The sequence below is a fragment of the Arvicanthis niloticus genome, chromosome 2 (genome assembly GCF_011762505.2).
Source record: "Arvicanthis niloticus isolate mArvNil1 chromosome 2, mArvNil1.pat.X, whole genome shotgun sequence".
NCBI lineage: Eukaryota > Metazoa > Chordata > Mammalia > Rodentia > Muridae > Arvicanthis > Arvicanthis niloticus.
Window position 1 is genome coordinate 57,296,414 of NC_047659.1, and position 21,458 is coordinate 57,317,871.

The window sequence follows — 21,458 nt, forward strand, 5'->3', positions numbered from 1 at the left end:
TGCCAAGTTACTAACACACAAACTGTATGTTCCCCATGCCCCGTCTCTCTCTTTTAAAGAAAAAATAAAATAAAGGTGCAACAACAACAAACAGGTAGAGAAACAACAAAAGCTCTGTGAGTTATGTGCTCCTGCCTTGGTGTGTCTGAAAAATGCGGTTTTTTTTTAAGCTTTCCACAATTTTAGGCTCTTATAATTTTTCTACCTCCTTGGTTACACAGATCCCTGATCCCTGATAAGAGGATGTTATAAACACATCCTATTAAGTTTGAGTGTTCCAATGTCTCTCATTCTCCAGTTGCCAGTATCTATGTTAAATAATCATCATCTCTTGCAAGAAGAAGCTCCTCTGATGGGTGTTCAGTGATATTCTGATATATTACTATGTTAGGAATATAACTGTAGTATGTTCCCTCTAGGGCCCATGACCTGTCTTGACTCAGGTTCTTGACTGCACTAACATAGCAAGGTAGAGATCTTATTTGAAAGATCAGTCCTTAATATTTTTTTAAAATTTTGTGTTGGTCATTTTGTTTATTTACATTTCAAATGTTATCCTCTTTCCCAGTTTCCTTTCCGAGAATCCCCCCATCCCACCCACCCACCCCCCGCCTTCATGAGGTTGCTCTACCACCCACACTCCCACTCCCACACCACCCACCGCCCCAACATTCCCCTTTGCTGGTGCATTCAGCCTTCACAGGACCAAGGGGCTTCTCTCCCATTGGTGCCATATAAGGCCATCCTCTGCTACATATGCAGCTGGAGCCATGGCTCCCTCCATGTGTATTCTGTGGTTGGTTATTTAGTCCCTGGGAGCTCTGGGGAGTGGGGGAGGTAAGGTCTGTTTGGTTGATATTTTTGTTTTTTCTATGGGGTTGCAAACCCCTTCAGTTCCTTCAGTCCTTCCCCCAACTCCCCCATTGGGGTCCCCCTGCTCAGTCCAATGGTTGGCTTCAAGCATCCGCATCCATATCAATAAGACTTTGGCATAGCCTCTCAGGAGACAGCTATATCAGGCTCCTGTCAGCAGGCACTTTTTGGAATCAGCAATAGTGTCTGGGTTTGGTGGCTGCATTTGGGATGGATTCCCTGGTGAGGCAGTCTCTGGGTGGCCTTTCCTTCAGTCTCTGCTTTATACAGGAGCAATTCTGGGATAAAATATTGAAAAGGGTGGGTGGCCACACCCCTCAACCGGGGTCCATAGTTGTTTAGTCCCATAATACTTATGCCACTATATGATGGACAGGGATGATATAAAGTTACATTTGTAATTATCCATACAATATAGAAATATCAGCTCCTAAGACAAAATGATCCCTGGGTGGTAGTGTTGGATTTAGTTTGTTAGTATCCTGTTGAGACGTTTTACTCTTATGTTTATGAGGGATATTGAATTGCTATTTTACTTTTTTCCAGTGTGCTTGTCTAACACTGAAATCAGAATAATCCTGGTTTCAAAAAAGAAATATTCCTTCTCCTCCAGGCTTTTAAAAGAATTTCTAAGATTGTTTACAGAATTCAGTATTAAAGTATTCAGTGACAGCTCTTACCTTTAGCATGAGACTCTTGATCAGTGACTGTAGATTTCATTGTTATTTGTCTTTAATGACTTCCTTACTCATTCTTGGTAGTTTACATTTGTTTGGAATTTGTTAATAACCCTTCTCATCTAGGATGCCTGGTTTATTACCATTCATTTATTCTTACATTGACATGTAGTTGTCCCTTTCCCTGGATCCTTTCATGTCTCATAACAATGACACCATCTCTTCCTCTATTTCTCTATTTATTTCAGACTAATTCCTTTCTCCTTTGCTCAGATAGAGGCATGCCAATTTAATTAACATATCTCCAAACATCACAAAATTTAGTTTAATAAACTTGATTTTGTTTTGCTTGTTTTATCTGTTTGTTTCTTTTATCTGCTGGTTATAGTGCCTTGTAGTGCCTATTTTCTGATGAATTTTGTCTGTTGCCCCCCCCTTTAAGAGATACTATCAGATTTTTAAAGTAATTCTTAATAAAATAATATTATATGTATGTACCTGAATGCAGGTGCTAAAAACAGCATGCAGGAGAAAGTGAGAGGACAAGTTGCAGGAGTTCAGTCTCCCTGTCTTACATTTTCTAAGAACTGAGCTCAAATCAGAAAGCATTGGTCCACTGAGCCATCTCACTGAACCTATTCTCAGTTTCAATATAGACATTTATTTTGATGAGTTTTCCTCTTAGACATGTGTTTGCTATATCCTACATCTTCTTAGTCTTTTCCTACTTCCCTGACTATTCTCACATATTCTGTCTTCAAGTTCATAGTTCATTTTGTCTGATCAATTTAGCCATTGATGAGCTCCGATCCATTCTTCATTTTGCTCAAATGTTTCCAATACTAGAAGTTGCTTTTTAGTTTTGTATTTTATAAAGCCAACTTCTGCAAAATTTCTAAGCTAGTCATTATTTTTCCAATGTTATTGAATTCTCTCTCTCTCTCTCTCTCTCTCTCTCTCTCTCTCTCTCTCTCTGTGTGTGTGTGTGTGTGTGTGGTTTCTAAAACTTACATGCTTTAAACAGTTGAGGATCATGTCAGTGTTTCCCATACTCCCTTGCTTTGCAGTCAGTTTCTCAGACATGATTTTGTCTTTGAGGGGTGTGATGCCTCCTTAGATTTTTAGATTTCTTTTCATCTTGCACAATGGACAGCAGGATTAAATAAATGGAGATTTAGCTCTGTTTCTCAGCTTGACCTCTCTAGGAACAACCCATTTATTTTTGGATTCTTGATCATGTTATTTCACATTGTCAACCTTCCTTCTGTACTTCTCTATCAGGCAAGTTTCACAAATGTGAAAGAAATACAAAAGGATAAAACTTGAATCTCTGGCAATCAGCCTGAAACCCTGGTTTAAAGAGACATAGCTAGACATAGACATTGTGGTTAGGAACCTGATGCCTCGAGGACACACCTCTAGGATAGGCATAATACCTGAGACCCTAAGATGAGGCTTGAGCCCAGAGGTGCTGGGTCAGACTTTAAAACCACAGACACAAGTTTGAGATTTAGGATTCTGGACATGATCTAAATCCTGGATTTGTTCACAATATCTAGCTTAGCATATGTGTACACTTATGTACCAGTGGACTCTGAGTCACCTAGAACATGCCTAGAGCCTTGTTTTATTCTGAAGCATGGGATTTGTTTAAAACTTTATCATTTCATATGAAATGATAAAGACAATGAGTCATTATGGGTTTGAAGAGTCCAAGCTCTTTAGGAAACAATGTAAAAATCTATGTGCGTGTTATTGTTCTGAAGCCTGAATTCATGAGAGTTCTTTTCAAATGCAATTTACTAGAGTAGACCTGTATTCTCTCTGTAAAGAATAGAAATACAGAAATTGGACTATAGACAGATCACAGCTGCTATGTAAAATCTTTCCCTTGGTAGGACCATAACCTCTGTAAGATGTTTGATGAAAGGAAAAGACCTGAAACACAGGGCCACATTGGCCTCACATGGCATCAAGTAGAACTGAATCTCATATCTTTAGGGCATCAACATAAGTCTCAGTATTTAGGTGTCAATATGGTGAATGTAATCACAGACTCTATCTTGTCCCTGCAGTGGTCCTGTAGTGAGATTTCATGCAGGCTTGTTTGGTACTACTATTAACTTAAAGTACATAGATTCTGTACCCTGACTAACATTAACTACTTCTTGGATTCTTAAATCTAAGAAGTTAACTCTACACTAGGACACATTTAAAGAAAGAAGTTTTTAGACATGTCAAGAGTCTGAGTCTATAATAATAAAACTGGAAATACAGGATGCTGCTAATGGACAGTTTTAGTTGGGTGATGCAAACCTTGATAGATCTGGATTCTAATTACATTTTTGGTGGCTGCTGCTTATATGAGTTATGTCAATGTTTGTAATATGTCACAGAAAGTTAGCTTCATGCAGGTATTGTCAAGTATGGATATTTGCTAACATTGATGTTTCTATGGGTCATCCTGAAACAGCACCACTTTGCTTTTCCAAATACTTTCAATTCAAAAAGTTGTACTGCAATTTCTTTACCATTGGCTGAGTTTATGCTGGACTTTGAACAAATAGAACGACGTGCCCCATTAAAACAGGTGGGGTGCAGCAGTAACAGAAAAACAAAGCAAAGCAAGCAAACACACAAACAACAACAAAAGAGTCTGCTCGTAGGATGTTCACATTCATACAGAAATGTTCATTGTTCATAAGCCCAATTATAACACCTTCCTTTAAAATATCTGAATATTAATTGGCACTATGTGTTGTGATAAGCCACGAGAAGCATCATGTTAGAAATGACTCTGTCTTTAAGGATGGACTTTAGGTATTCCCTTTACATACATGGCAAGGTTATTATCATTGGGGGCCATTGAATGACCACTAACTTCTCAATTTTAGTTTACTGAAATTTACTGTATAGCTCAGTTGTTAATGCTGCAAAATGAAAAAAAAAATCTTTTCTCACTGTGCTGAGGATCAAACTCATGGCTATGTACATAATAGGCAGGGCTCTATCATTGAAATGAATCCTCAACACTGAACATTTTCCTAGTTTTCTGATTGTGTTTCATGACCTTCATATTGCCCTCCTAAAATTAAAGATTCAGACTTTAGCATTTTAAATGAATATAAATCTTAATTGGTTTAAATCTATGACTTTTGTGGGTTTGTTCTTCACACTCTGCCTTCACATCTGGAAGACATTTTAAAATGTGTGTTCAAGTTAAATATAAAATGACTATGCCAAACAAAGTGTTCTTTTGGTTTGAGCATATATGAGTAGTTATGTCCTTTTCCAGTTATTCAGTTATATTCCATACCTTCTGCTGTGGGAAGCTGTGCTGAATACATTAAGGTTATTCATAATCTGAGTCAATGCTTGTCTCAATATCATCCAAAAGAAAAGTCATAGGAGCCATTGAGCAAGCCAGCAACATGTGACTGATATTATTTATACACAATGCACTTTTTTTAATGCTTGGGCAATAATAATGCATGCATTGCACATATCTATGCCAAATACGTAATAATAAAGTCATTCTATTTTGTGCATGATTTTTTTTAACTTTAAAAATATTTTTAGAGTATAGTATCATTCCACTGTTCTCCTCTTCCTCTTCCTTCTTCCAAACCTTCCTGTATAAATTCTGTTCTCTTTCAAATTCATGGCCTCCTTTTCTTTAACAACTGTTACATGAGTAAGATTTGATTCCTTACTTCAGTTCATATCAAATTGAAAATGGTTTGGTTCAAAACTGTGTGTTATTTACCTTATTTTTCAACCTTAAACTCAACTAAGCTACACATCGTTTACTCTCTTGTAGGACAGTAAAAGTAAGAAGAGAGTGAGGAGTGAAATGATAAGTAAATTATGATGGGAAAAATATCAGTCATGATTTTATCTATGACACCTAATATGAATGAGGAGGTGATACTGCCATGCTTTAAGTTTACAATAGTGCTAAAGGAATAGTCTGAGATGGAGGGGAGAAACAGAGACTGCATTGACTTTGGGGAAGTAATTGAGTGGTGAGCACTTGTTGGTCATTTTAGCTTTCTTCCTCTTTTTATTTTCATTAAAAATGAAGACAATTTACTACCATAGACCCTATTACTTGAGCCTGAATGTGGATTAAATTAAAATGTCCTGTATATCTCGAGGTTGGTTAGTTAAATTTCTGAGCTTTGGTCTTCTCAGCTATAAATTAAAGAAACATTTATAATATGCATTTTTAATATTTTAATAATGGTACCCCAAGGAAGGAGGATGCTGGGGAGTGAGGGTGGGGGTGGGTGGGTCAGTGACAGGGGTGGAATGATGGATGGATGGATGGGGGAGTACCCTCAGAGGTAAAGGTCATAAGAGAGTAGGGTGAAAATTTCTGGGAGGGGGTACAGGGAAGGGGGGCCATATTTGGAATATAAATAAATAAAATAATTTAACAAAAACAAATTTAAAATAATGACTAAATGAATCAACATATCCAAATTCTAAACAGGTCCCTGAGCCTATAAAAATAATGAATACATGGTACATACTATTATTTAAAATTACTGTTTTTTCTTCAAGTCTGTAAATATTGATGTTTTTGAAAGATTCTGTTTTCCTGAAATATTAATCTGTTTCACTAAGTTTTTAAAATTTAGAGATGAAATACAGTATAAACAGTTATTTTTCTCTACTGGAAAATTTTTGTTTTGGAGAATAAAACCCATATCATGAAATAAACACTAAGATTATGTAAGTAAGCTTCACTGAGAGTAGAATTACATGAGTTAGTGAAAGAATTTGTGAAGCAATCTCTGCTGAAGATCACTTGAGAATTAACTCAATAACTAATAAAGCTAATTCCATTATACTATATCCTATGTATTGACTTTAAAGCTATGTCAGATACATAGATTTAAACCATGATATCATACTATTTATTCATTTAAATTTCAAGCTTTGCGAAACCTTATTTTAATTATTCAATATAAATTCACCAAATACTCTAGATCAATAAGATTCATTTTCTGTCCTTTAAAACTTTTTTATTTACATTTCAGATGTTATCTCCTTTCCCTATCTGTCCCCCATAAACCCTCTATCCCATCCTTCCTCCTCGTTTTTGCTTTTATACCATTTTAGTTTCATGCATGTATTAAGGTTAGTTCTAGGTTGAGGGTCTAGCAATACAAATGATGCAAATAGTTAAGAAACAAGGAAGACAATAAACACAAATAGCCAAAGAACAAGCAAGGCAGTAAACAGAGTCCCATGATCACTCCCCTGATCACTCCCTTGATCACTATTTCTAAGGGCTTATCAGGATGACTAAAATATTTGAGCCTACTTCCCTGTCTTAGCCCAAAGTCATTTTCATACCTGAAGCCTACTTCTTTGTTCTAGCTGACAATTTATATTCCTGCCTGAAATTATTTTATTTTTCTAGCCTAGGATTTAGATTCCTGCCTAAAATTACTTCTTTGTTCAGTCAGATTCCTCCCTGCAGCACATTTCCTTGTTTTTGGCCAATGTTAGATTCCTGCGAGACAGTCCCCAAAGCTCTCCACATCTCCCCCTTTTTATTGCATAAACAAGACTGAACCCTTCTTAGGTCATTCTGACAAGAATGCCTTCCTTATCCATCATGGAATATGCATTATCAAGAGCATATTCCATGTCTTATGTTGGTAAGCTCTGTGTATAATATTAATTTAATAACTCTGTCTGGGGGTCCATTTTCAGATTCAAGCCATGTCCTTTGTTGATTTTGTTAAAGACAAGCTTTAACATGATGAGCAGAGATAAAAGTACTCCCAGGACAAAGAGGGCTAGCCTGATCAAGCCATATATGCCATTCTTGAAACTTCATTAGTAACAAATACCACAACAGGGAACAGCAGACATACATGTTGAAATACTATAACCAATTCACAAAATCATACACAAGAATTTCATGATGCTAGAATATTTTTATTTTTTTCTGTGAAGTTAAAAATAAATTTATCTCACGATGAATAACTTTTCATAATTTAATTGATGGAGTAAGTGACCTATTCATTCATAGATTTTGACAAATGATTAGTTACTAAAAACCATACCCCGCAAATCATGAAAGTGGGCAACAATTTCCTTACTTGATAAGTCTTTACCTTATAGCTGATAAGTCTTACCATATAGCTGCTTCAGATTTTTGAATTTTTATTTTTGTAGTTCTGGGTGTCTTTTCTGCATTTTTGTCCATGCTTGGTGTCCACAGAAGCCAGAGAGGAATTGGATCAACTGGAATGTAATTATAGAAAATGTTGAGCCACTATGTGGGTGCTAGGGACTGAAGTCAGGCCCTCTGCAAGAGTGGGAAGTGATCTTAACTGCTCAGCAATTGGTACAGCTATAACACTTCTTTTGGCCAAGCTCTCTCATGGACTCGATACTAATACAATAGATTGTTTTGGCTGAACAAATTTTAGGGCTCTACTTGTATCAACCACACCAATGCTGGGATTATAAGCATGCCTACAATCATCCCTTATCTCCAAATCTCAGTGTCTAGGAACATGCTGTAGTAGCATATGGGAAATGAATATTTTCAAATTTAAATGAATATATAAATAAGGCTATTAAAATGCACTTGTGTCTGGAAACAAAATGTAAGGTCTGAAAGCTATAAGACAAGCCTTACAAGTTCATGCTTCTTAATCAGATGTTCACACACCTGACTCTGTTCTCCATCCTCTGGAAGGTAGAGTTGTAAATTAATCTTTATTTACAATAATCATGATGGATATGATATTCTGCCCAGCTTTTCTGTTTCTCCTCTCTCTCTCTCTCTCTCTCTCTCTCTCTCTCTCTCTCTCTCTCTCTCTCTCTCTCTCTCTGTATCTCTTTCATTTTGGGTAAAGAATTTAAACAATTTACAGAAAAGTACCTAGGATGCAAAAATTCAATTTTTTTTTTAAATTTTAATAAAATTGATCATGGGATCAATGACAATGATAAAATAAATCAAGTTTAAATTAACAATATGTTTATGTGACTACATATGAAAAGAAAAAGAATATCTCATTTGCATATATATTTGGCAGTGCATATCTCTTCATAGGTTACATTTCAGATGTTTACTAAAGAGCATTTTGTAGTAGCTAAGAGTTAGAAATCTACAGCAGAACCAAACTGCTATTAAAAGCTGAATTTTAATGTTGGCAAAGATTGGATCTATGTTCAGTTAATGCCATTTTCTATATTATTTACTTTCTTGCTTGTACTTCTGCTGATTTTTAAAATTTATATTGGCTTCATCTGTTAATGTTTTGATTTTTTAACACAATCTTTTCCAAATTTGTTTGGCTGATATTGTTTTGTCTTTTGTCCTGTTTCTAGTTTTAATCGCTGTATTAAAGTTGACAACTGTCAACGCAAAGTTAACTTAAGGGAAAGCTAATTTTTATTTTTCCTTGAAATTTTATGTTTCAGGACTATGCTGAGAAGGAGAACACTATTGCCAAAGCTCTGGAGGATCTGAAGGCAAATTTTTACTGTGAACTTTGTGACAAGCAGTACTATAAGCATCAGGAATTTGACAATCACATTAACTCATATGACCACGCCCACAAGCAGGTAAGAAAAAAATCAAAAACATTTTAAAGCAATTGTCACAGACTGAATTGTTAAGACCATATTAAAAGTTTTATTTTGTTTTGTCCAATTTATAATTTTAAAGATGTAATTCTGTGATGGTGAATCAAGTTTAAAAGACAAAATTTTCTTTTTTAAGAAAAGAAATGTTTAATATTGAAAATTGAGTCACAAATAGATGTCTTATATTTTCATATTTGTCTTAAAAGTAATAATCTGCAGAAAATGATCTACTAAATGTCCTCAAATATATAACAGTCTAAAAAACTTGTTCAAAACTATAGTCTTTTAATATAAGTAAACTTTTACATATATGGTATTGCATTGCTTAACAATAATTATGTGTACTGGAAAATGAATCTTTAGTCATTTTTAATTATGTAAATTTTGTCAGCATATACTTATACAGGAAAAGACATCTATGAGGTCAGTAGGTGATATATTGTTAAATGACTGTCATTGTTGTATATTCCTTGTACAACTGACAGTCATAATTGTGTTCTTCACAAAACTGTTATAGAAAACTGTCTTGAAATACCATGGGAAAAATGTCTTCGGGTTCTTGATTAGCTACGTGCATGATGTGTATATGCCTTAATTTACTAGTATTTTATACTAATATCAATTATAAATCCAATATTCACTGTTTGCTAAGTTCTGTAAAGACAAATTTAAATCAGTGACTAAGAAGTGAAGTTAACATTGATTTTATTTTCTAATGTGCCTGATATTTAGCAAGACATTATTTGTTGTTTCTAATAATGGAATGTCAGGGTTAGCATCAGTTTATATATATCTTATTTGTCAAACCCCACCCAAAAATTATTCAAATTTAATTTTGATAAAGACAAAAGGAATATGTTTGAACAGATGAAATTCCACCAACTTTTTATTAATATTGGGTTGAAATAGGATGAATCATCCAACACCAAAGGAAAGACTAGGGGAAACTTCTCTCATTAAGTGATTCTAAGACAATTATGTTCATTGTACTTTACTGTCAATGTTCCAGTCATTTATATTGACTAAATTATGCTTAGAAAAGCTGCAGTAGCAGGAAAGTAACTCTCCAATTTCACACATGACTAATTAATGCATGTTTAGCTTAAGGATCTGTCCTTGATTTATTTCTTCCCCCTGTTGCATAATAGATCTCTGATTCCACAAGCAAAGGCAAGAGTTTTGATAGAACAGTCCCTCTTCTTACAACAGAATGAATCTTCTTACATATAAACTGCTTAATTTGAATATTATGACACACAAGCCAATAGTATGATTTCATGTTCTATTTATTTTCTTAATTTGTCCAGTAGTGTTTTATTTTATTTACTTATTTCTTTGATGTGGCACTCAAACTTTCCAGTTCCAAAGTCTTTGTGAATTTAGTATACTATTTACTCTTTAAAAAATAATTATAGATCTCAATTAAATAAACAAACACACAAATAAACAAAACACAAAGTGGGACACAGGATTCTCAGGCTATTACAACTAAAGGATCCTTGTAGCATTCATATGTATACCTTATCCTAAAACTCCTATCAATTTTTTTACAAAATGAAGCACACAATATCAATACAGAAATAATACAATATAAAAAGCAAACATCAATTAATATATATACATATATATAATTCTTTAGTGACTATGAAGAATGTTTTTTTTCCTTTTTTCTATTTTTTATTGAAAATAGTTTCTTTACACACACACACACACACACACACACAAACACCATATTCTATCCATATAAGCAAAGAGAAATCAAAATGTTTTTGACTTGTCATTTAAAGACCCGGCGGTTCCCACTTGACCATAATAAATATTATTAAGCTTTATACACAGGTGTATCATCAAATGCCAAAAATGATGTTAAACCTCACAGTAATAGTTTATTAAATCAGCATGAGTATTGATAGTTCTCTTGATGAGTAAACCCTTAGATAATGATGCAGTATCTGAAACATTTAAATCTATGTTATCTCTATATTACTTTGTTATGAGACAATGGCACACCAATGACAGTGTCTTCATAGGGAGTGATCCTTATCTCTCAATGAAGATATCAGGCCAATAGATGGTTTAAGTAATATAAAGAATGCACAGATTGTCAGTGGGAATTTTTATTAATTTTGTTTTAGCTTCTAAGAACCTGAAGTTGAAATACTATAAACAAAACATAAAATATCCACTATCTGACAATATTTGAACCTACTATTGAAAATATAGATCTTCACCCCTGGATAAGTCTATTCAAGAACTAAGGAAGTTGACTTGTGGACCGGACAAATTGAATGTACTAAAAAAATCAACACAAGGGGCTATCAGACAGTTAAAGTGTAGAGAACATGGAAAAAGCTATTTGAGGCCGTTGTTGTGGATAGCCCCAACCTTGTATTTTGATGCTGGTTCCACTTTCCTGGGCGGGGCTGCAGAGGAGGAGTGAGTCAGTACACAGGTAACTTCTTATGAACCTTCTGTCCACCTTAATTTGTAAAATAAAGGCTAGAGCCAGTGATTGAACAGTAAAAGGGGAGGTGGAGAAAGAGGCTTACCAAAGGAGAGAGAGAGAGAGAGAGAGAGAGAGAAATTGAGGAAAGAGGAGGTCAATGGAAGAGGAAGTCGACAGGGTGGGGGAGGGGATTAAGGGGGGAAGGTGAAGGAGTATGAAGTCAACAGAGGAGCAGAAAAGCAGGAGGTGGAAGGACAATGGAGGAGAAGCATATGGCCTGAAAAAAACCCCCGCAAGTTATAAGGGATCTCATAGCTGGGGAATAGAGTAGTGTAATGGTAAATCTGCCCAATCTAGGCGTGCAGTTTATATCCATAAATATTGAGTTGTGTTTTCCTTGACTGGTCTTATTTGGGTCAGAGATTTACCGCAACACAAGGGGCTATCAGTTAAAGTAGAGAACATGGAGAAAGCTATTTGAGGAGGTTCTGTGATCTGAGGTTTCTGTTCCTTTGACATCTCTAGATCATTCTTCAATTCATATAACACAGACAGTTTTTAAATCGTCACAAAGCTCTTGCAATCTTTATTTATTCCTTGTTATTTTTCTCCTCATGTTCTTTCAAAAAGCCTGGTTATAAGCACAATCTGATAGATATAATATGCTATTATGACTTCAGTTAGTTTATTATTTTATTACATTTTCAGTTCTAGAATTTTTATTTATTTATTTATTGATTGATTGATTGATTGATTATTTTAACCTCCAGAATTTATTTCTCTCCTAGTCTACCCTCTGACTGTTCCACATCCCATATCTCATCCACTCCCATCGCCATGAGGATGTCCCTCCCACACCCTAACAGACTTCCCCACTCCCTGGGGCCTCCAATTTCTTGAGGATTATGTGGGTCTTCTCTGAATGAACCCAGAACCAGCAGTGCTCTGCTGTATATGTGTTGTGGGCCTCATATCAGCTGGTGTATGCTGCTTTTTTGGTGGTCCAGTTTTTGAGAGATCTCAGGGGTCCAGGTTAATTGAGACTGCTGGTCCTACTACAGGGTCACCTTCCTCCTCAGCTTCTTCCAGCCTTTCCCTAATTCAACCACAGGGTCAGCAACTTCTGTCCATTGGTCAGGTGCAAATATCTGCATCTGACTCTTTCAGCTGCTTGTTGGGTCTTTCGGGGGGCAGTCATGATAGTCCCCTTTTTGTGAGTGCTCCACAGCCTCATTAATAGGGTCAGTCCTTGGGGCCTACCCTTGAGCTAGATCCCACTTTGGGCCTGTGGTGAACCTTCTTTTCTTCAGACTCCTCTCTATTTCAATCCCTGCAATTCTTTCAGACAGGAACAATTATGGGTCAGAGTTTTCACTGTGGAATGACAACCGCATCCCTCACTTGATGCCCTGACTTTCTGCTGGAGGTGGGCTCTACAAATTCCCTTTCCCCACTGTAGGGCATCTCATCTAGAGTCCTTCCTTTTGAGTCCTGAGAGTCTCTCACCTCCCAGGTCTCTGGTACATTCTGGAGGGTACCCCCAACCTCCTACTTCTTGAGATTGCCTGTTTTCATCCTTTCTTCTGGCCCTCAGGGATCCAGTCCTTTAAAAATTACGTTTAATACTTGAAATTTCTGTGTTAAAATTCTAATTGTTACTATTTGTTTTTCCATGTCATTGAATTCCTTTAAAATCATTATTTTAATTATATTTCAAAATTATTTCATACACCTCGTTGTCTCTTTGGCTGCTGCTACTGTGTCTTTCCTTCTTGATGTGGTCATTATTTCCCGAATGATTTTTCCTCTGGATAGTTTGTGAAATCATCTCAACATTGAAGTATTTGGCATTTATTTCTGTCTTTACAATCTGATTTTTCTTTGTGACTGGCCTTCCAAAAATTCCAAGTACCCTGCTTATTTTCTTTTAGGCTGAATCATGTCCCTATTTTGGTACAGAAACGTTAAGTAAGTCCAAATTTTCCACAACTGTGCTATTGATCTATTCATTCTGGATGCCAAAACAAGGTCAAATATGATTCCAATACACAATTGAATGTTATTCCCTATGAGATTGGGAAGTTCCTAGTAAGTGGATTCTATTCCCATAGCTTACTTCCTGTGGTATTGTTATATTGTGTTCTTTGCTCAATTATTGACCTGTGGTCTGCAATACAGAATTTATTTCATGATAGCACTGCGAAGATAAACGATGGAAAGACCTTCCTCTGACTCATATCATACCTCTAGTCACTTGGGCTGAAAGGGCTATCACTTCATGGGGCAAGAGTTTCTGCAGCTCATTGCAACACTGGATCAGACTAAGTCCCATCATGTATTAGGAGGCATAATGACAGGAAGAGTCAAGTCACAAGGCCACTGCAAGAATGCTAATGGAATGGGGAGGTTTTTCCCATCTTGCCCACAAAAATTGTACTGGAAGCTCCATCCTTAAGCTGTGGTCTTTAGGGAGATTGTAGTCACTGAGATCTGGTAGCGTTAGGTTTCACCAAATGGCACTAAGTGCCAAGACAATGTGCCTACCACCCTGTTTTCCTATAAAATCAATCTTGATCCACATTGCGCTGCCTAAATGTGAGATAGATTTTTTTTGAAGAATTTTTTTTTTTTATTTGAAAGACAGATTATTCTGTCTTGGAGTTTCACAACACAAGTATCCAAACAGTATCAGAGGTGCATGAGTATCCTGAAGCTGGTAGAATACAATCTATGTCCACCTCACAGGGTTAATTCTTTGCCTCTTGGAAGAACTAGTCATTAGAATTCAATTGTAATCAATTCAATTGTCTGTGAGTTGCTGTGATACCTGAGATAAAGGGACAGTTGGTATCAATAGTACATATGTCAGCAAAGCTGATGAGGGCCAAGTTCATAGATAGTTCATGCAGAAGTCTAAAACAAAGAGACCTGTACTGCACTGTAGTGGTTGGTATGCTATACTCCAGACCTATATAAAACTGACAGTGATCTAGCTCCAAACAGTTTATGCCATACAGGTCTCTCTCTGGTGCCTTAATGTCCCAAAAGACTAATCTCTGCATTCTGGTTCCCTGTCTGTTTCTTGATCTTACTCTTGTGGTCTTCTCATGGCTATCCTGTGCAAAGCCCTATACTGTTCCTGGAAACTGTGAAACTATTTTTCAGAACATGGAGATTAGCTTGCTGTAAGAAATTATAGAATTCTTTTAAGGATTGGTATGTATTCTAATACCATGTCACGCTCACTGTGTCCCCATAACCATGCTATGATGATTCTATGCCCTCACAACAAATAATATGATTATGTGTATTGATTAAAAAGAAAGAGTTTAAGATAGTGTTAAGAAAGATGAAAATCTAAAGGCAACATCTTGGTAAATTTTATGGGGTTTGCTAGTTATATATTGACCCAAATATATATAAACATCTATTAAATTTTGAATAATTCATATATTAGTATATTTATATGTATTGATGAGGAAAATACATATGAATAATAACATGTAAATATGTAACAGATGTATAATGAGGAGCTTAGTCACGTGTGTACTTCACACTGATTCTGTTACCAACTGCTGATGTGTATTGGTTTTCTCATCTTAGTTTTCCTAGGGTTTTATTATTCCTTCTATATGCTATGGTCTAGAAGATAGAATTTCATTGATCTGTCTAGATAGGCATTTCAGAAATTCAGGGTTATCAATCATAGTCTATAATCAGCAATTATCACTATGTACTGTACTTGATAATTTATTTCATATTTTAAGCGATTCCTCCTTATAAAATGTGAATGTAGTGGTTTTCAGTAGTATTATCCTTCTAAATTTTATTCTCTGAGATAAAAATAAAAGATCAAACACTCAGCATCAGGCTAAAAGAAAAGATTTTCCTCTAAGCAATTTGACCTATTCAGCCGCTGTTCAAGTCAAGTCACACTGAGTCTGCCCACTCCCCTGGCTGCCTATTGGCAATTCAGAGTTATTTTCACCGTAAGAAATTTGTCACATTGATGCAATGGAGAGATAGAACAGGGAATGATTGCTTTAGTGCCAGAGCCCCTCAAACATCTTGATTTTTTGCTTTAGCGGCGGCTGAAATACCTCCCAAAAGGCAGTGAAGTGACCTTCACCTCAGCAAGTCAAGACTCAGAGTCTTGCAGCTTGCTGCTTTGTTCTTCCCGAGAGGAAGTCAAGGTCAGGCCAGGTTATTGAGATGTATTATTCCTGCAGAGAATTCTATGGCTATGAAAACGGAAGTGCTTTATTTACAAATTTTAGTATTTCTAAATGATTTAAACTGCTCTTCAGTGACACTTGAGAAAGAAATTATTTCTCCATATCTGTGTGCCAGCATATAAAATTAATGGTGAATTGGAAATAGCATGTATATATGGTAAAATTATACCAATACTTTCCATGTGTGTGTATGATATAATTAAACATAATATTACTCTTTTATTTGTTTAAATATATTACTATATTCATTTCATTTCATTTCACTTTTGATGTTATAATCAAATACATTTCTCTCCTCTCTAAAGCTTCTTAAATATGTCTCTATCTGTATACATATATATTCCTGATAAAATCTATTCAATCCACATAATGCCACTTGTATGTATGTTTTCAGAAATAACTTTGGAACTGGACAACCAACTGATGTGCTCTTCCGTAGGGAAAACCTGCAGATGATTCTTCTCTCTGCCTCTTAGAGCACTGGAATGCTGGGATTACACATGTGTAGCACAGCATTTGGATTTTTCTTTAACTTATTCACTTTATATCCCTCTCACTGATCCCTCTCAGTAAGCCCCTCCCACAATACTTCTCCATCCCCCATCCCCTTCTCCTCTGAGCTGGTTATCTTCCCAATGCTGGACCCTGGCACTTCAAGTTTCTGTAAGGATAGGTGATTCCTCTCCCACTGAAGCCAGCCCAGGCAGCCCAGGTAGAAGGACATATCCCACACAGGCAACAGGTTTGGGAAAGGCCCCTGATCCAGTTGTTTGGGACTCAAAATCAAACTCAGGTCATTAGGCTTATACTAAAAATAATTTTTACTCTCTTAGCCATCTAACTGATGATTCTTCATAGTACTATACTTGTTTTGTTGGTATTACCTTTGGAATTGCATGGTTTATTTTTATTATACTTTGTTAATATTCATAAGTTAACAAATCTATTTCTGATATCTACTTTGAAAAGTAATGTATGCACCTGTTTTTTGCCTTTCCTATGGAAAGTTATTTATATTTTTGTTTTGAGGAAATTGAGAAACTTTCTGGGAACTATCATTAATAAAATCCAATTTATTCAGAAGAAAATCGATTCTGAATAATATAAATGTGTAAATCTAACATTCTCATTATATATGGATTTGGCACCAGTAAATTCTTGGATATCAGAATTTTAGTAGTGAATTTCTTCCAAAAGTGACTGTTCCATTATTTAAATAAGAATCATCTCAGAATATAATATAATACTTCTGAAATTTATAGGAATGAATATATCTGTATTTATATTCTCTGTAAGTGGTAAACATGATTTAGAACAAAGAAAACTGTTTAAGATCAACAGGGAAAGCTACTGGTCCTGCCTCACACCTTTTATTCTAGTATACAAAGCAAATTCCAGGTCATCTGGGGCTACGCAGAGAAACCCAGTATTAAAAAGCCAAAGAAGAAACAAAACAAAATAAAATCATATGAGAAATTACACACACACACGCACACACACACAGACATTGTCATACTCACAAAACATATTTTTCCCGGTTCTCTATTTTGAAGGTTCCCAGATGATTGTAATGTGAGCCCAGAATTATAAAGAACATGGAGGTTAGCAGAGAGGTTACTGCTTTCATTACTTCTAATGATATCTGTGTTCTTCTGTGATCAAGAAGATATAGGGAAACAAAAAAAAAAAAACAAAAAAAAAAAACATTCTTCTAGATCCAAAACAAGTTTTAAAAGCCATCCAAAAGGAATGAAAGCAAAACATTGAAAATGGATAGATTACTTTGTATGATATTTCTTCTCAAAAAAAAAAAAAAAGCTAAGAAAAATATTGGGAGACCATGAAAAAAATGTGGGATCCTGAAAAGGAATTCTCTGGGTCTATTTCAATCTCTGTTGTTTTGAAACTCACTCAAGGCCAAATTAGATTCCTAAAAGACTATATTGAAAAAATAAGATTTGTTAGTACACCAACCTATTATTTAAATATTACATATTAATAATATTTAAATTTTCATATTTAAATATTCCATCCATTCAGTCTGAAACTTTCTCTTTACCCTCCAGTGTTATTGCAGGGAGGAATTTTGAAAATTTGTAATCAACACAAGTTAAAAAGGGGATGAAGATAGATTCCCAGGATCAATGATCATGGCGGAGGGCAATAGTAGACCCAAGTGTCAATTAGACTGGTGATAACTTAGACAGGATTTGAACCACCTGAAGTAGGTTACTGAGTCCTAACCAATGGAAAATGTGTCATGTTAAGTTTAGGCTCCAAGACTCATTTATATCTGTTATTAGAAAACTTGGTATTGTCTAAGGATAGTGGGGGCTGGGGTTGATCTTAGCATGCAAAGAATGTTATAGACTGGAGTAATGGAAATAAGTATGAAATTTTAAAACACTTAGCATTTATCCAAAATGTACATCCACATATGAGTTTCAATACTATTTATCTTGACTACTGTTTATCTTATCTTTGGTGAGTTCAAGTCAAGAAGGTGACCAGTTATAGAGCAGTTATGTAGGAAATAAGAAAATTGAATGTATTTTTTATATCTACAGCTTAACAAATTGTATTTTTTCACACTTCTCCTATTTTATTGTTGGGTGTTTTGCTTTTAATTAAATCATTATTGCTTTTTTCTTTTATATTTCACATTATGACTGACTAGATCTTTAAAAGTTTGTAAATTACATCAATTTTTGATGAGTACAGTAAGTCTGTGTTATGTTTACTAAAGCTTAGTTAGTAATATGTTATACTTACTTATTTTTAACTGCACATATGTATATCACCTAGATGAACAATGACACTTAGTAACACCACACAATCTCCTAAACATAGCTCAACTAATTATATATATTTACATTTGGAAAACTAATAATTCCACATGAAATACTAATGCCACAGACTAGAAGATGAATTTGTATATATATATAATAGATATATATGTATGTATGTAAAATTATTCTTTGTTCTAAAAATTCATTTATGCTGAAATACAAATACATATTGTTTTTATAATTTGGGCTTGGAGATAATTTTTGGTTGTAGGCCTCTCTTGGGCTGGCACTATCTCTCAGTGAGTAAAAGCATTCACCATTACTAAGTAGTTTCTAGACAAATTCTCTAAGTTTACATCAGTTTTGTTACTCAAGAGAGGAAAAGCTCTTTGTTATCCTTAGTTTGCAAATCTTGTATCAGACTCAAAGTTATAAATCAGTTTGATAACTGTTTGGTTTTAAGAAGAGTAAAAAGAATAAAAGTACAAGTGTTTATAAAACTTAATATAGACTCTTAACAGAAATTTTGAGGAGCCTTAAATTGGGGCACTACATTATGTCAATGTCTCTTGGGGAATTTATTTTGTTTGTTTTGGTTTTTGGTGTTTTGTTTGTTTGTTTGTTTTTAACAAAAGAATTTAAGAGTGGACTGTGAACGAAACATGATAACAAAAGGTTAATATAACATTTTTAGCTAGGCAAGTTATAAATCTTGGCACATTCCTGGAAGAGGGAGATAGAGAAGAGGAAGAGAGAAAAGAATGTGTTTTGTAAGTGGTCATATGATAGAAAGAATGTAGATTAACTTCATAGATGAATAATGTGAAAGCCCAGAGTGTGCAAGAAATCATGGCCAGGCTTTGGGCAGGTATCTGAAAGGAGGAAAAAAGAAGAAATGGTAAAATTAAGAGAAAATTATAAATTATGGTTTTCTGAGTAACTTAGAAAAGCAGGTGAGTTTATCACAGCTGCATGATTGCAGCTTCATGAGTGACTACACAGTAAGCAGGGCTTCTGGGAGGGGAAACATTGTTTCAGTCAGAGGATGATTACTATTCCTCCCATCAATCAGTATCTCATATGCTGATTGGGCCTTCCTGAGTACAGTTTTCTTGCCCAGGTGACTGCCCAGCCAAATGAAATATTAGGTCTCAGAGGGAAAATCCTGCTGTCTGTTTAGTGTTGCTTGTATATAATTGAATTCCAAGCAGACCACCTAGTTTTGTGTAACTAAATTTAAAAAAAAAATCCATAGAATTTTCAGGTTGATTTCATCAGTGTTATCTGATATATTGATTTTTGCTGAATGTTCAAAGCTACTGAAAATATCTGAGATAATGTACTTACTATTATTATGTAGAATTAACATAAAATAAAGAATAACTTTTGTTTCTGGTGTAAAATTCACCTCAATCTTTAAGCTTGATTTTCAAGTACTCTATTTAATGACTAAAAATGATAGTACATACTTAAATAATCAATTTTTAGTTGATAATTAAAATGAAATATAGTTTGACTTATGAAGATAAAAGACATTGTCTATATTTGTATACACTTCAATATATAGATGTGTTATTATGTTGTGCAATATTAACATGCTCTTTTATTTTAAATGACACTACTGACCAAGAATATGAAATATTATTTTAATTTTTAACATTTTTGGTAATAGATGCATAATATATATTTATAAAGTTGAGCCATAAATCAATCATCCTTCATTCTCTGCTCATTCAAGTGGCTCAGGTCTTTTGAAAATAATCATGTCCATGTCTCTTACAATGAAGTTTCTATTGCTCTCACTCTGCTACTAAAGATCTTATCCAGATTTTTGTTAGCAAATTTTCAAAGCCTCCTATTGTAAGAGGAAGTTAATCACAGCCATCCTGTGCCAATTCAATTTGATAAGCATTCATAAGCACTTACAATGCAGTAGACACTTCTGATCCAGCACTTAAGAAAATGAACTCAATAGTTGGAAAATCAGTTTTCGACAGAACACACACTGATTGCCAAGACTTTTATATTAGAATTAGAATGAGGTTTTTATCCACAAAGAGAACCTTGAGTTAATGGAATCTAAAGAATGAGAGGCCTTGGGGAAAGATATTGTTCAGATCTGATATGCCATTAAGAGATTAGATGCTTTTAAAGCTGCCAGGAGAAAAGTCCAAGTGATACACACTCATGATAGTAATGGGAAGCAAAATTTGAAAAATAAAAAAAATAAAAACGACTTCTACAGTATCACTCAGCATAATGCCATTGATTAAATAATGACTAGAAGGAAATTACACCTTGAAGTCTGATAACATCCACTAGAATACTATCTCTAAAATAAAATGTATTTGCTAACATTCTAACAGATCACACTGCACAGTGCATTTCAAGAATGCTAAATTGATTTAAAAATGGAGATGCTGACTCTTTGAGGCTGTTTCTTCTCTACAAGGTACAAAAGCATACTTAGATTTTTAAAAGCCACTGAAGCTATTCTTGATAAAAACGGCTCTCCTAAATTCAAATTGAGGTTCTAACATTTGGAAAGATTAACTGTGACTAATACAATAATAGTAAAATATGAAACTGTTACCAGATACACTGTGGGAAACAAGTAATGATTTACTTATAAAAGGTAAAACACTTTAAGTTGTTTCCACTATTGATGTAAATAATTTTTATTTTATACTGACCAATTCTATTCTAAAGATGCCATTAGAGGTATGTCATAGAATGTAAATGCTAGAGAAAACTTTAAATATTATTCCAGAAGAAACATAGCTGAAAAGAACTGTGGAGAAATGCATCTAGAAAGTAG

The 21,458-nt window shown here is 34.8% G+C and overlaps 1 protein-coding gene across 1 annotated transcript in view; it reads left to right on the top strand.

Moving 5' to 3' along the window:
* Znf804a (zinc finger protein 804A) overlaps nt 1–21,458 on the top strand; it is a 206,202-nt gene that overhangs the window by 168,631 nt on the left and 16,113 nt on the right. Inside the window, 1 exon segment of the mRNA XM_034496828.2 lies at nt 9,006–9,149. Coding sequence (XP_034352719.1) covers nt 9,006–9,149 — 144 coding nt within the window.